Source organism: Trichechus manatus, unplaced genomic scaffold (genome assembly GCF_000243295.1).
Source record: "Trichechus manatus latirostris isolate Lorelei unplaced genomic scaffold, TriManLat1.0 scaffold00050, whole genome shotgun sequence".
Lineage (NCBI taxonomy): Eukaryota > Metazoa > Chordata > Mammalia > Sirenia > Trichechidae > Trichechus > Trichechus manatus.
Window position 1 is genome coordinate 13,468,815 of NW_004443986.1, and position 16,387 is coordinate 13,485,201.

The following is a 16,387-nucleotide window of genomic DNA, read 5'->3' on the forward strand; positions in this document are numbered from 1 at the left end:
TAATGATATAATTATAAAATACAATGCTTTAAGCCAGGAATTTGCCTCTATCAAATGCAACAAGAGAAAGGCTGTTACTAAATATACAAAACAATAGAAATTCTAGTTACACAAATACTCTGCCACTTCTACAATATTAAAATAATAATAAAAGAGAACCATGATGCTATTTCAACACTGAAACACACTTCATAATTTTCATCCAAACTGAACAAATATGTACCTTTCCCCTCTATTAATAACGAAGTTTTGGGGGAAGAGAGAGAACAGAGAGGTCAATTTAAATGAGAAATTTTATTTCCCTGTCAAGTCCTGAAAGTTCTATTATATTAAATTATCTGTATTAAGACCAATTTTCTACTGACTTATATTTTATAATTGGAAAGATATTACAACAAAAAAATTACAACCACATGATGTAATAAAAAACCTTTGATATACACTTAGAATGTCCTGGAAGGACCAACTAGAGGCAGCTATTTTTAGCTGTCACATACTGGATGGCACTGGAATATTCTTTAATTAGAGTATCTGGAGGGAGAAAGAGGAAAGCATATGAGCCTGTAAGTGGAAGAAAAAGAGGTACTATAAAAGCTAACCCTCCTGCCAAAAAAGGGGAGGGGGAGATAAGATTCATAATCTGATTCAAGTTCATATGTAGGTTAAACAGAAAAAGGGGAAAAAAAGAATATGGAACAGGTTCCTAAAGAATCATCACTCGCAGGCATGTTGGAGGGATTAATAACAACCACTGAAATGTGGAAAATTGTTAAGTCTGCTGCCAGTGAAGTCGGGTTAAATCCCCCCACCATCACCTCTTAGCAACCCTGTGTTAACCTTTCTTGCCTAGACTAGTTCCAATGTCCTCCTAAATGGTCCTGCTGACCCAGTCTCTGTCCATTCCAATCCATCCTCTACAACACTATCACAAGTCCTTTCTAAAGCCCAAATCTGATCATACAGCCCTCCACTTAAAGGCCACATTCAAGATGAAATCCTTAGCATACCCGGTATCCTTGTAAAGTCCTTGTCAATCTGATCCTAATCCACTTCTTTAGCTTTATGCCATGCCCCCTCCCTTCACTCACTCCATGCTCCAGCCTTGATTCCAACCTTGACCCCATGCACAGCCTTTCACACCTCAGAATCTCTGCTGCTTCCCTGCCTGGAATGCCCATTCCATCCTTCATCCGCAAACTCCTACTCATTCTTTAAGGCCCAGTAAAGTGGGCCTTCCTCCACTAAGAAGTGTTCTCTACCTCTCCTAGGCAGTTGGTCATCCTTCCTTTGTGTGCCATTTTACGTAAATCACTTACTGGACTGCACAATTCTAGCAAAATCTCAATTAGCTTACCTTCCCCTCCCCCAACAATCCCATGGCATCCTCTCTTCCTCTCACTGATATTCACACAGAGCAAACTGTGATAACCTCTAAGGCAGGAATAGCTTTGGATCCCCAGTGCCTAGTATCCATCACGTGTCCAATAAATGTTTACTGAATTAAAAAAAAAGAATGAATAAGTGAGTGAATGAATGTCCTTAAGGGAAGTCTGAAAATCTAAGATCTAAGAAGTTTGATGAATGAGATTTACAACAATCAAAGGAAGAGGAAGGAGATAAAAGAATGGATACTATTTCATAAAGTGATAAAATACATACTGTATATATTTGTTACTTAAGGCCCCAAATGGCTATGAATAATAAATACAGACAATATTTATGAGTATAAAGGTAAGTGCATTATTTACCCTAGAGGCTAGAACTACTCTTTCTAAGCCATTACTATCTTGATGGGTCAATAGGTTTTTTGGCACACACAATAAGGTAGGAAATGCAAACTATGTATCTATCAAATAGTAACAAAGTACAGTTTAACCTAGTAAACGGTATCAACTCTTTCTGTGCCTCTATAGTCCATTTATATATATCCTACTTATTTGGAGGATTATAGTTCTCATATATCTAAATAACTCTTTCCAAAGTTAGGGTAAATGGTTCACGTATACAGTGAACAAGGCTATACAAAATCAGCTATCTGATTTTACAAAAGAAAATGAAAATTTTATGTGACATAACATTTTTCTGAAAAGAAAAAGATATAAAGGAAAGAAATCAGTTTCATGCCAAACAAGCAATTAAAAATTGTTTAAAGATAGATTAAAAAAAAAAAAAAGTCTCTAAAAGAAATAGAACTGGCCTAGAATCCCAAAGGAAGCAGCCAAAAGGGAAAATAACCACTAAAAGCAGATCTGAAATCTCACTGGAACAGCAAGCTTCATAGTAACAGTTAAGGAAGAGTTTAAGGAATTAGCAACCAGATCTTCAAATATCACCATGAAAAAGGAATGCGAAAATTGTAATTTTTAAAACGTGGTGAGGGGGGTACATGGATCACAAAATAGTACAAATTATAAAGAATGCTATTACTAAGTAGTCTCATCAAATGAGAATAAAAACGATAATTTAACTAAGATCCAAAAAATCTAACCAGAATTTCTTTATTGAGTATTATCTTTTGAAATAAACATAAAAACTCCTTACGTTTAGGGATAACTCTACTGATCTCTGACTGAACAGTTGCTATATACCACCTAGCCTAGGAGTGGAAGGAACACTAACGTTAGCACTCATTGATTCTTAAAGAAATTATAACTAAGAAGCTTCACTGAACCAGTCACAAGGATCTGACAACTCCCTTTCCTGGTCTTGTGACTTAGAGATTCACAAAGGTGATTAAGAAGAGAAAAGATAAGATTCTGATCTAAATTTATAATACTATACAAAATTATATTTTTAATACAGTAACACATTTATGACCTGTGATATAATCATAACCAAACTTGGTATCTAAAGTTTTCTCACAAAATCACCTACTTACCCTTAGCAGAGGGCAGAATCCTGCCTGTTTCTAGTTGTTTACTTCATTGATAACATTATTACATTTGAGCATATTGTAAATTAGTGACAGAATGCAAACTAGCCACTAAATTAATTCTTTATTCGTTAACCCCATTAGCTAAAAAGTGAGACCAACTTCTTGTATTACCTAAGTATATCCAATTTATCTAAGATACAATAATCTTATCTGCATATTTTTATAATGAGGGGGAAACAACTAAAAACTACAAATAATGTCAAATGAAACAAATATTCCAAACAACACTAATTAAGTAACAACTGCATAGCAAAGCTTATACTCATGATACTGGGCTTTTCTTTATGTCTTTTTTGCTTCTTAAAATGCCCTTCCTGGAAATGAACGCTATCTATTTCTCTATGACCTTTACTTTATAATATACAACTTTTAACCTGCCTTTCCTAGAAAAATGCAAAAACAAGAAAGCTTATATTCTTTAAATTTTAATATTTTAAGATTTTATTTGTCCAAATAACATATTTAAAATTATGTAAAATATGACTAACAGATTTATTAATGAGCAAATAAAGTCACAAAATGTATCTTATTGTTTCTAAATTAATAAAGTGACAATAGTGGTTAAGAACAGGGACTCTAAACATATGGCCTAGGTTCAAATCCCGGGTCTGCCATTTACTAGCTCTGTGACCTTGAACAAGTTACTTAACCTCTCTGTCCTCACTTTTCCTCATAGTAAGATAAATGGGCTAGTAATATATTAGCTACCTTACTAGGGTTGTTGTGAGTTAGACGAGTTAAAAAAAGTGCTTAGAACAGTACCCAGGACACAGCAAACTTTATATACATCTTTGCTGTTGTTATTTAAATCTGTAAAAGGAGCTGAGAAAGGTGTTGCATATATTTAATTTTTTATCTAGTTTTTTCCTTAAAAACACTTAAGGAAAAAAATATCTTCTCCTCCCTTCAAAACTCTCACAACTCTACACTCTTAACTTTTCCAGAAACTTTATGACTCTAATCTGGATGATAAATATTTCCTACGCTGGAAGTCCACACAGATGAAAGTTATCTTACTCTCTTTCCTAATTTAATAAAACATAAATGTTAACTTTTTAAGGCATTCTGAAATTTGGAGCATTTGTCAAAGAATGAAACAGAACTATTAATTCATCTCAGATTAAAATTTTAAAAAATTCTCAGTTGTTTCTTCTTCACTGTATTCAGTTTACAGAGTATGCTCTCCGTTGCTGTCGAGTCGATTCTGACTTATAGTGACCCTATAGTACAGAGTAGAACTGTCCCATAGAGTTTCCAAGGAGCGCCTGGTGGATTCAAACTGCCGACCTTTTGGTTAGCAGCTGTAGCACTTAACCACTACTCTGCCCCCCAAAAAAGAATAAAATGACCAAAAAAAACAAAAAAATACTCATGCAACAGAAGTTGATACGATTAAATACCAACACTACCTTTATCGCTTCCATAATAGTAGAATACAGATTTACTGAGAGCACACCACCGTTTCTGCCATTCAAATCCCAGAAAGCTGTGATCTACAATAAAGGGGAAAAAAAATAGTTAAAATAATATACATTTCATATATAAATGTAAAGCCACTTCCTTATATGTAAAAGAAAACGTTAGTAAACCTAATGTTATTTTTAGCTCTAAAATTCTATGACTAATTAATTTGTATCTTCTATTCCAAGAGACATAAAAAAAAAAAAAAAAACCCACCACCACCAACAAAAAAAACCAAGCTGAAAGGAATAAAGTAAAACAGAGGTGGGGCTGCCACACTTATGAGATCAACTGACACAACAAACAAACCTTCCTGACAGGGACAGTCGAAACAGGCATCTGACTATACAGCCTTGAGATAACTGATTCATCTGGGTCTCGTTTTCTCATCTGTTACAAAAGGGAGGGGGAGGAGTTGACCTTGATTATTTCTATTATCTCTTCCGGCTTTAAAATTCAGCTAAGAAAGCTAAGAAAAGCAAATAGAATATAAACAGAAGGTCCCAAAGGGACTACCTGAGAGATAAGCAGAGTGGTAATGAAGAGACGTTCTGCTTTTCATTTCCTATATCATAGCACCACCTCCATATTTCATTTCCATTATATATTGATGTTGAAAGAGTGAGACCATATGGTCAACTCCCAATTATCATAGCCAATGGAGAGGAACATTGAAATGAATAATAGAAAATGGCAGACAATATGCCAGGCTTGATCTGAACCATAGCAGACATGGTGTATGCCAGGTCAGGTGCAGGGTAACCTGCTGTTCAGCCGGGTGGGATAATGGTGAGAAATCCCATCCTTGAGAATACAGTCATGGCCCACAGCTTTCCTATAAGAAGCAGGAAACAGCTCCTGAATCACTTATAAATAACCATGGCTGACAACTAAAAACCTGGACAAATGTTTTGTTATTAAAACTTATTTAAAGCTAAAAGCAGTATATTGTGGCTTGGATAATGTCATCCAGATTTTCCTACAGTTTTTAAACTCTTCACAATCACCTACAGAGAACGTCGGCCCTACGTGTATACTGCAAACATATTTTATCCAAGGATAAAACCATTTTCAGATTTTTCATTAGAATCTTACACTCTAGTTTACCTTTTCTGCGTTTTTCAAGGTAGCCAGCCTTTAAAACGAAAGGAAGATCCTGTGCTGCAATTGGAGGAAACTGGTTTCCTGTGGGAAGTGCGGGAGGAAAAAAAAAGGCAGTAGTTAATCCATTTTAGAAAAACCAAATGCCAGATCTCATTAGATTCAGTGTACTTTTAATTACCTAAATTGCTTAAATCCAAGGCTATTAGCCTTGTTTCAGATCCATTCTATAGACTAGTCCCTCTCCTCCTCTTGCAAAAAAAAAAAGTTCTGTACTCTTATATCTTAATATACTATTCTTTCAAAATATAGTACTAATATGTAACCAAATGATTTCTAAAGGATGATATTGCTTGATCTACATTCTGTAAGGGAAGAACTTAGAAACTATAATAAACAAACGCATTAAATCTCTAAAAGAGACATTAGGAATTCCAAATAAATCATATAACCTTCTTCAAATTTATACTGGATTAACGCTTCAAGAATTTGAATGCACATTGACTCTTACCTGCATATCCCTATTCCTACTGAGTAGAACATAAATTGATTCTTCCCCAAAACCAAATGCTAAAATTTGTTTCTCTGGGTCCACAGCAAATATTCTCTCTCCTTGCTTGTACCCGCAGTGAAACTTTAAAGACACTGAAATAAGTGAGTATGCTTTAGGTTTATCTAGGGCATTTAAGAGTCTAAAACTAGATAGATACATAGATAGGGCAGACCTATCATAAACAAATATTAGATACCTACAAAAAATTTAACTGTTAGTCTAAAAATTAAGTCAATTAGAAATGATATATTTGTGGCCATGGATGATAGTTTACGCAATAATTTCACAAGTATTCAATATTTCTGTAAACTTCATTAGAAATATAATACAGTTGTCCTCAGGATTTTACTAGAACTCTAACAAGTAAGAAAAACCAATCTAATGAAAGTTGCTGTGGAAAACATCCAATGGAAATAGTTTCAATATAGCTTATAAGAGAAAAAGTATTTTGATAAGAAGCTTACTACTATATACAGATTCATCACAGAATTGCCAGCTTTTTTTTTTAGTACCATGAGGATCACTGTAGGTATGAAGTCACAGATATTTTTCCCTAGGAAATAAAGCTTAAAATTAAAACACTAATACCAGTTCCCTGGTGGATCAATTTCACTCAGTACACACAAAATAATACCATTAAAATATATTTTAAATAGAGCACTGATACTGAAATATATATAAAATTCTAAGGAAAGCCAGTGTAAATATTTGAACAGTTGTTCAATAGACCATGTTTCTTTTTTCATATTAAACTGAATTCATAAACAAAAGTATGCTAATTACGATAATATTTTTATATACACAATAAAAATTACATGCAGAAATCTTATCTATTACATGGGCTTGCTTAAGTGGCCACAAGTTTTCAGTACCCCAAGTAAACAAGATATATACTGAGAAAGACTAGTTTTCTTTTTATAAAATGATCATACATCTCTTACATGATTGCCCTATGTTTCTAAATCAGCTCAAAATATTAGACATTAACAGTAACACCCTACAACGGTAAGCAAGCAATGGATCTTCTTTCAACTTGTAATTTGGGAATCTAAAACATGCAAAATTATAACAAGGTCATAATGAATTCAAATAAACAAGTATCAGGTGCCTACTATATCCCTAACAACTTGGTGGGAAAAAGGCAGTACTGCAATCCAACTTTCTTTATAATTAGGTTAACATTTTATTCACAAGGCCAATGTTTTTAAAAGTTAACTCAAGAGTTGTAAAATGTCTCCTAAAGCTTTTGCCTTAAAAACAAACTGCATATGGTGGGCATAGTCCACCAGCAAGCTAAACGTATGGATTCTAGAATCTGAAAAATAGAGTTCCAAAGTATGTAAATCAATAACAAATTACCTAAAAACTAAGGTATTACACCCAATCTTAGCACTTTTATTAAACTCTTACCTTTTTTTTTGTCTTGAACATAGGATGAAAAACACTGAGATTCTTAAATATCTACAATATATTTAAGAAATGTTTTCTCTAAGAAATAGTATTAATGATTAAAAATATTTCTAAATGAAAAAATACTTATTTTAATTTCAGAGAAAAATATGAACTCTCTCTCTGGCAGGAAGTATCATTTAGGCATATTTCAGGTGCCAGGTTGTTTGGGTATAGAACCAGTGCTGGCATTAGCAGGGTAGACAGTTGCGTTAGTACTCTGTGTAGGATGGGAAAAGGTAGAAAAATAGGTCCAGATCACAGAATGCTTTACTTGGAAGGAATGGCCTAGAACAGCATAGGAAACCGCTGAGTAGGAGAGAGAGGGAGAAAAGTAGGGAGGAGACAGAGAGGGAGAGACAAGAGCTGCGGGAAGAAAGGTCCAATCATCTTTCCTTTTTTATATCTCTTTTTTCAAAGTAATCGAAACAAACAAGTTTTAATTCACAATTGTGTCCAGTGCTAGATGCCTCAGTGCACTATTCCCAGGCCTTCTCCAACACTGACATGTCTCCTAATCCACTCCCTCCCTTACACACACACACACACACACACACACACACACACACACTTATATTAAATATATCCCAGTCTGACATCTCTTTAACTGCATCGATTTTTCTAAAACTTAGTGTGAGGCACCACTTCCAAGGAGCAATTTAAAGTGAAGACTTCATTAATTTGTACAAGTTCTAACTATTTAGCTGTAGAATTGACTTTTTATTCAGTTTCCTTTATGTGTACTTGGTTCTTCATACTCGCGTATGAATAGATGTCAGGGGACGTAGTGATACAAAGACATTTTCAAAACAGACATCTGTTTTTCATTATCCTTTTTATTTTTTTGATATGCAACTTCACTGACCAATTTAGATGCTAGACTTCTAAGGAATCTAAATCATGATTGCTACTATTTTATCATTAAATATTACAATATTATGGACTTTATTGCATTAATATGTTCATACTTTTTTACGGTTGTTCAATCTAGACTTTGTACAAAATTCTTCCTAGGTTTGTGAGCCTCACCTTTTACTGGCCTCAATTTTCCCTTTATTACTTGGCATTTGTATAGCTTTTAACATGAACACTAAGCTTTCAACTAGGATTTTTTTTCCACCATCTTTAGACAACTGAAAATTCTTTTTCCCATATATTGACAAAGAAAGGAGAGATATAAAAGACTGTTTTTGCTCAGAAGAATTTTCACTCTTAGTCAGGATCTTGCTCTACTCAGTCAAATATTCTGTTACCACATGACATGACTTTTTCCCTGAACTGCAAAGGAGCCCTGGTGGCACAGTGGTTAAGAGTTTGGCTACTATACCAGCTCAGGAGCAAGGACGAGAAGGCAGGAGGAGACAGGAAAGCTGGTAATGGGGAACCCAAGGTTGAGAAGAGAGAATGTTGACATGTCGTGGGGTGGCAATCAATGTCACAAAACAATATGTGTATTAATTGTTTAATGAGAAACTAATTTGCTCTGTAAATTCTCATCTAAAATACAATTTAAAAAAATTAAACATTTCCCTATTGAAAAAAATAAATATTAAAAATGGGTTTCACCAGAAATCTCATGACCCAAAGAAAACAACCATACACTGTTTGATACAGTTATCCCTTCATATTATTTTTTAAAAATATAACTAAGAATATACTATAAGATAGAACTTTTTCCCATTTTTTTCATTAAATATTACATTAAAAATATTTTCCCATGTCATTAGATAATTTTAGAAGTTTACTTTAAGGGCTATAAAATGGTGGGCCATACAGAAATAGCCTAATATATGTTACTGTTACCCCATTCTTGGAAATTTAGGTTGTTTGTCTGTTAGTCTGTTTGTTATTATATATAACACTATAATAAATGTTTATACATTAAAAAAAAAAAAAAAGAGTTTGGCTGCTAACCGAAAGGTCAGCAGTTCAAATCCACCAGCTGCTCCTCGGAAACCAAAGTTAAGGATAAGTCCCCTCAACAATATCCTTTTTTCTTCTCAATTCACAATGAATAAAAACATCAATGAGTTTCTCTAAACCTTTTAAAATTCTTCATTTTTACCTGATAGTTGGGATACTGAGTTTCATAAACTGACTACCTCCTGGAGGGAGACAGTGATTTCTTTCTCATTTTCTAAACTCATCTGTGATAAGCTTAGGAGAAAAAAATGCCTGGTCATTCTAGTATTCCAGATTTTGGTACGCAGACCATTTTTTACAGTGTCCACCTCCATAATTATTGCTTTATATTTAAAACACTTACTAGGCTTCAACTTGTCAAATTCCAGAATACTAATTGTAGTCTCTCACTTCAGCTGGCAATACCCTCGCCTATCTTGATCATCTGAGTAGTTATTTTATCATTTCTAAGGTCCTCCAATTCTAGGATTCCATAAAATACATTCACACTAATACTGTTCTTGTACTTCCAGTAACAAATGGCCAAAGTCCAAGATGGATTCAACTCTCAATGATATCAAATGTGGAACAGTTTCTAACATATTTTTATACAGCAACTGGTAACTCCCTTTAGTTCTAGCATAGAGCTGTTTATGTCATTTCAAAGGTTTAATTTCTAGCTAGAACTTGGCTTGGAAAGTCTGTGAAAGAAAATAAACATATAAATTAAGTATTTTTTCATATTCTAGTAATTCTCCCTTCCACATGGAAAATTGGGAATTTCAAATCTTTTTATTGTTTTGTTTTTAATGGCAAAGAGAAAATTATTATACATTCAATGGACATATCAAATAACAATAATCTTTAAGAAAAAAGTCACTGCAGTAACTCTGAAAGATTTAGCAGTTATCTTATTTTAACATAATCCTTTCACAGAGCTTGTTTTCACACTACCACTATTATTCTCTTCAGAAGGGATTAACCAATTAATATACTATTATTGGCAATCGCTATAATACTTCCTTAAAAGGGGGGGGGGAGCTCACATTATGCTTAGACACAAAGATAGTCAACTTCCAATTGGTAGAGCCATAGAAATCCCAGGAGAGTTAAGCTTTGAGGATAAGACTTAAAAAGCAGCCTATATGATGAGACTAGGGGTAAAAACAGACGTAGCAACTCAGAGGTTTATCGTCTGCTAGTCTCTCCCCCCTTTGTAAAGTAGCAAGTCAGTTTGAAAGCTACCAAGAAAAAACTTAATAACCATTAGGGTAATTCAAATTTGCCTTTATTAACTCTACTTCATAAAATGGAAATTCCAATAGCCTCATTAGAATTCCAATTGTCTTCAATAAGTCTATCTAGAACCAAAGAAGACAATAATAGTTATTAATATTATAGCATGTAGAAAATGCTTCATGAATACGATCCAAAAGATTAAAGGCATGTTCAGAGTCCAATTAAAAATTTCTATTTTATATCAAAAACATACATACATATATAATTGTCACTGCTATTAATTTCATAGAACTCTAACAAAATATGCAAAATCTGAATGGTGATATTCCAGATTAAGAGAAATCTGAAATCAAGTAGGTTCATAAATATCTACTAAACTAACAGTCAAAAAGTCACAAATTAAAACTACATATGGATTATATTATCTATGCCTGCTGCTGTCAAGTTGACTCTGACTCATAGAGTTATACTATCCTTCCTGCTTCTTTTATTTTAGGGTATGCTTAAGGGTATAACCAGAATCTAAACTACCATATTATATATCTGGAGATTTCTTTTTTAGATAAGTCTTTAATATAAGGCTGCTTGTCCCTTTCTCACTAATAAAATTAGATGTTAAAAAAAAAAAAAAAAGCTCTTTAAGATTTCTGGTTATTTAGTCTACTGGTTATCACATTTTAATAATATATTACATTTATAATATATTAAATTTGTTCCTAATGGAACTGAAATATACGGTTTTTATCTGAAAACTCCAGCATATTAGCAAACTGAATTAATCTTTTAAAAATAAGGTTCAATATAAGAAATTTCATACTACAGACAATACTACTATTTCATAGATTTACAATACAGGGCATCCTTTGTGTTTTTATATTCTGGTAAAGACTACTTTTTAATAATAGATCTTTACATTTCACAGGCAGTATTTAAATTAAATTTTATCTCCTATAAAGAGTAACTTCTCAGATACTTTTATCTGCCTATATCTTAATTATCTGCTCAGTAACAAGACAAGAATTAATTAAACTCAGAAAAACAATAGCCTTTCTTTAAACTCTATGATGCAATAATGCTTTGGGAAAATGAGTTACAAAGTTGAAAATGGAATACGCTTTTTCCCTTAAGTTAAAAATACAAATCTAAATATATCAAAATTTTCACAGGGACTCTTAAATGTTATAAAATTAAATATATACAATTATAAACTGGGTTTCAATTTTTCTTTTTTATTGTACTTCAGGTGAAGGCTTACAGAACAAGCAGTTTCTCATGAAACAGTAGTACACATATTGTTTTATGACATTGGTTAACAACCCCACAACATGTCAACCCTCTCCCTTCTCGACCCTTTTTTTTTTTTTTGGTGAAAATATACATAGCCAAAGATACACCATTTCAAAAATTTCTACATGCACCATTCAGTGACATCGACTACGCTCTTCCAAATGTGCTGCTATTACTTTAGATGAAGGCTTACAGAACAAAATAGTTTCTCATTTAACAGTTAGTATACATGTTGCCCTATGACAATGGTTAACAACCTCACAACACATCAACACTATCCCTTACTCAACCTTGGGTTCCGTATCACCAGCTTCCCTGTCCCCTTCTGCCTTCTGGTCCTTGTCCCTGGACTGCTGTACCTCATTAGTCCCATTTGGTTTTATGGGGCTGTCCACTCCCACGCTGAACAGTGAACCCTGGAGATGACTTCACCACTGAGCTAAAAGGGTGTCTGGGGGCCATACTCTCAGGGTGGGTTTCAATTTTAATGTTTTTCTTTACCACAGTAAAATTGCCCCCAATCTGATTTTGCATCTTAGAACTGTGGTTAAAACGCCAAGTCCTGGATTTAAATTGCAGCTCTGCCACTAATTCTGTTGAGTTAGACAAATTACTAGATTTCATTAAGCTTTAGTTTTCAAAGCTTTGAATGTAGTAATATGAGGGAACACTATGGAGAATTACTGTGGGGATTTAATAGGCTGGCACTTAAAACAATTCCTTAAAGCAGGAGAAAGGTGGGATGCAGAACTCAAATTCTAGTAAAAAGACCAGACTTAATGGTCTGACTGAGACTGGAGGAACCCCAGAAAGCAGAGCCCCCGGACTCTCTGTCAACCTAGAACTAAAACAATTCCCGAGGCCAACTCTTCAAAGATTGGACTGGACTGTGGGACATAAAATGATACTCATGAAGAGTGCGCTTCTTAGCTCAAGTAGCTACATGAGACTAAATGGGCAGCTTCTGTCTGGAGGTGAGATGAGAAGGCAGAGAGGGTTAGGAGCTGGTTGAATGGACATGGGAAATCAGGGGTGGAAAGGAGGAGGTGTGCTGTCACAGTACAGGGAGAGCAATTAGGGTCACATAACAATGTGTGTATAAATTTTTGTATGAGAGACTAACTTAAAATGTAAACTTTCACTTAAACTACAACAATAAAAAAAAGGAAAAAATAACTCCTTAAGAAATGTTATTTTTATTATCATCACTATTATTTTTAAATGGAAATTCAAATCTGCCAAGTCCATTTTTCCATACACAAGAAACAACAAGAACAGTGTAAGAATAAACCACTACAATAAAAACTTGAAGACTAAATACCTTTTAAAAATACAAATTCCCTTCCATTTAGAGACATTTGGTCAAAAAAAAAAAAAAAACAAAAACCCCAATGCATGAAAAATTATTTCAGGGTATTATAAGTAGTAGAGATTAGCAAAAATGAAGAGGAACACTCTTAATTAGTTTATTAAAAAAGTATTTACTAGTGTTTATTATATGCCATGCCCTTTTCTAAATATTACCTAAAGTAGACAACTAGGAAAAAATAAACCCAACTTCATTGAAAATTTATTTAAGACATTTAAAAGTCAATTAATATACGTATGAACTGTAAAGACTGACAATAATTGGTCCTATATCTTCCTTCCTTTACCTATGCTATCTCTATATTAAACACAACCTTTTCCTTATCTCCAAACTATATGTTTCAAGCATCTTTTTTAAAGTATTATCAATGGCATGATTGCAAACCTCAGCATGATTTAGTGAGGTACTGATAAGTGTAACAGCTAACACATGTGTAAAGCATGATACAGTCATCATCTCATTTCATCCTCGCGTAACCCAATCCAAGAGGTATTATTAATTAGCTCCAATTACCAATGGGAAATCAAGGTCACACACAGTAAGTAGTAGAGCCAGGACCCAAGTTTTGTCTGCCCACAAAGACCGTTCTTTGAAACACTATGTTCTGCTGTTAATGGAATAAATAAATGTGAGCTACAGGAACTATATAACATTACTGAATTAAGGTAATCACAATTATTTAAAGTTAATTCCTTAACAGCAGAAGGATATATGCAAAAAGATCACACATTTAAAACTTTAGGGTTTTTTTTTAGTACAGTGGTTAAGAGCTCAGCTACTAACCAAAATGTCAGCAGTTCGACTCCACCAGGTGCTCCCTGGAAACCCTGTGGGGCAATTCTACTGTGTTCTGTAGGGTCGTCATGAGGGAAGATCGACTCGACGGCAATGGGCTTATTTTTTGTTTATAAGATTTTAGAGAGGTCAATTTTGCTTCCCAATAATGTCTTTTTAAAAGACTTCCCTTTGGGTTAAAAAACACATACACACAAACATGGAACAAATTAGTAATGGGAAAACTGATACGCAGGAAGGAAAAGGAGGCTCTTTTTGTATGCAGATTTCCCTAGCAAACTGTGTAGAAATAAGAAATGAATATAATATACGCTGAATTCTTTAGCACCTTTCCATTCTACTGTTTTATTTTCACATAGGCCATAGACTATTTTTCATTTTTTTGCACCTGCTTTACGTGAGTTGTAAGCAATAAATTTTTCAAAATTATTTTCAGAATATGAATAAATGTTTTATAATTGGTAGTATTCTTTAAAATTCTTTTTACGTACTTATTTTTCCTATTCTGTGTACAAATAGTTTACAGCCAATAATAACATAAGATCACATCTGAAGTATCTGAAATAGGAATATACAGAGTTGTATTCTATACTGTATGGCATAATAAAGCTTATGTTTTTGTTTTTGCCTTGAAGAAAGAGAACAGGTACATTAATAATTGTCATTCTATTCTCAACTCCTAAAAAACTTTATTATTGAAGGGTGGTTAAAATAAGTAAAAAAGTAAGTGAAAAATGTTTAGTATAAAAATTATCAAACATGAAATTATTTTATGACTAACTTAAATTAATAAAAGGTAAAAATTTCTGAATTAAGACATTCACTTTACTCAAGTCCTAAGAAGGGCTTGATTACTAAAGCAAATATAGTCTCAAACGTTCTTCATGCCTATCTCTATTTAAGAAGGCAACTGCCTAATTTTTATTCAAATCAAAAAGCTTTTCACATTACCCCCCTTCTGCCATTCAAAGTAACTATCCCAGTTTGTAGTGTTATCAACATACTCTTAAACACACACGTCACACACACACTTGTCTTCCTTTCACCTAAAAAAAGAGTTCTTTTCATAAGTCTCTTTTTCCAATATAAGTATGAAATTAACAAATTCTTACCTAATTATCATTATTGTTAATTGTCTCAGTTATCTAGTGCTGCTATAACAGAAATACCACAAGCAGATGGCTTTAACGAAGAGAAATTTATTCCCTCACAGTCCAGGAGCCCAGAAGTCCGAATTCAGGGCACCACCTCCATGGGAAGGCTTTCTCTCTCTGTTGGTTCTGGGGGAAGGTCCTTGTCATCAATCTCCCCCTGGTCTAGGAGCTTCTCAGTGCAGGGAGCCCGGGTCCAAAGAATGCACTCTGCTCCTGTGGTGCTTCTCTCCTGGTGGCATGAGGTCCCTATCTCTCTGCTCCTTTCTCCCTTCTCTCTTGTAAGATTAAAGGTGATGCAGGCCACACCCCTTAGATGATCAGGGATGTGATCTAAGTAAGGGTGTTGCATCCCACTCTAATCCTCTTTAATATAACCTAATCTTGCCTCACTAACCACAAGCAGAGATTAAGATTTATAATACACAGGAAAATTACATCAAAGCACAAAATGGAGGACCACCATACAGTACTGGGTATCATGGCCTAGCCAAGTTGACACACATTTTGGGGGGACACAATTTAATCCATGACATTCATCTAGTAGTACATTGCCTTGTTCCCCCAAGAAAAGCTTTTCGTAGTCATTTGCACAGATACATTTGGAAAGACAAATTGAAAGCACGCAGGAGGTATCTGTGTGTGTACAGACACAGACACAAAAGCACAAAGAAAGAGAGAGAGAGAGAAAATGAGAGTGTGAGACTGATAAAACAAATACCTGTACAGAAAACTATTAATGTTAGCGGAAGCTGGGTAAAGAGTATATGGGAATTCTCTGCACTATTCTAGCAACTTTTCTATAAGTGACATTTTTTCAAATTAAATACGAGTAAAAAATATCAGGAAAAACCAGGAGTCAAGTTAGAATACAAAACATGAACCTACAAAGTCATTTACACTTGCTAGAAGTGGGCCAAAAATTCAGTGATAAGTTTTATAACAACCAACACGAACCAAGAAATACAATACATTATGTGCTTCACTGTCTATTAGATAACTACAGATCATTGCTCAGGGAGAACAGCTATTCCTGGTTCCTGCTACTGAAACGAGAAAGAAATTTCTCCCATGTGTTCTCAATGTCCTCAACAGCATTTTTACAGTCAATAAAACAGAAGTTTCATAGTGCTGCTTTGTATAAC

The 16,387-nt window shown here is 34.0% G+C and overlaps 1 protein-coding gene across 1 annotated transcript in view; it reads right to left on the reverse strand.

Annotated features, from left to right (window-relative positions):
• Window positions 1-16,387, reverse strand: part of SKAP2 (src kinase associated phosphoprotein 2) — a 181,840-nt gene that overhangs the window by 65,957 nt on the left and 99,496 nt on the right. Inside the window, exons 5-6 of the mRNA XM_004377474.2 lie at window positions 5,504-5,581; window positions 4,345-4,428 (exon numbers count right to left, since the gene is read on the reverse strand). Coding sequence (XP_004377531.1) covers window positions 4,345-4,428; window positions 5,504-5,581 — 162 coding nt within the window. The remainder of the gene's footprint in view (window positions 1-4,344; window positions 4,429-5,503; window positions 5,582-16,387) is intronic.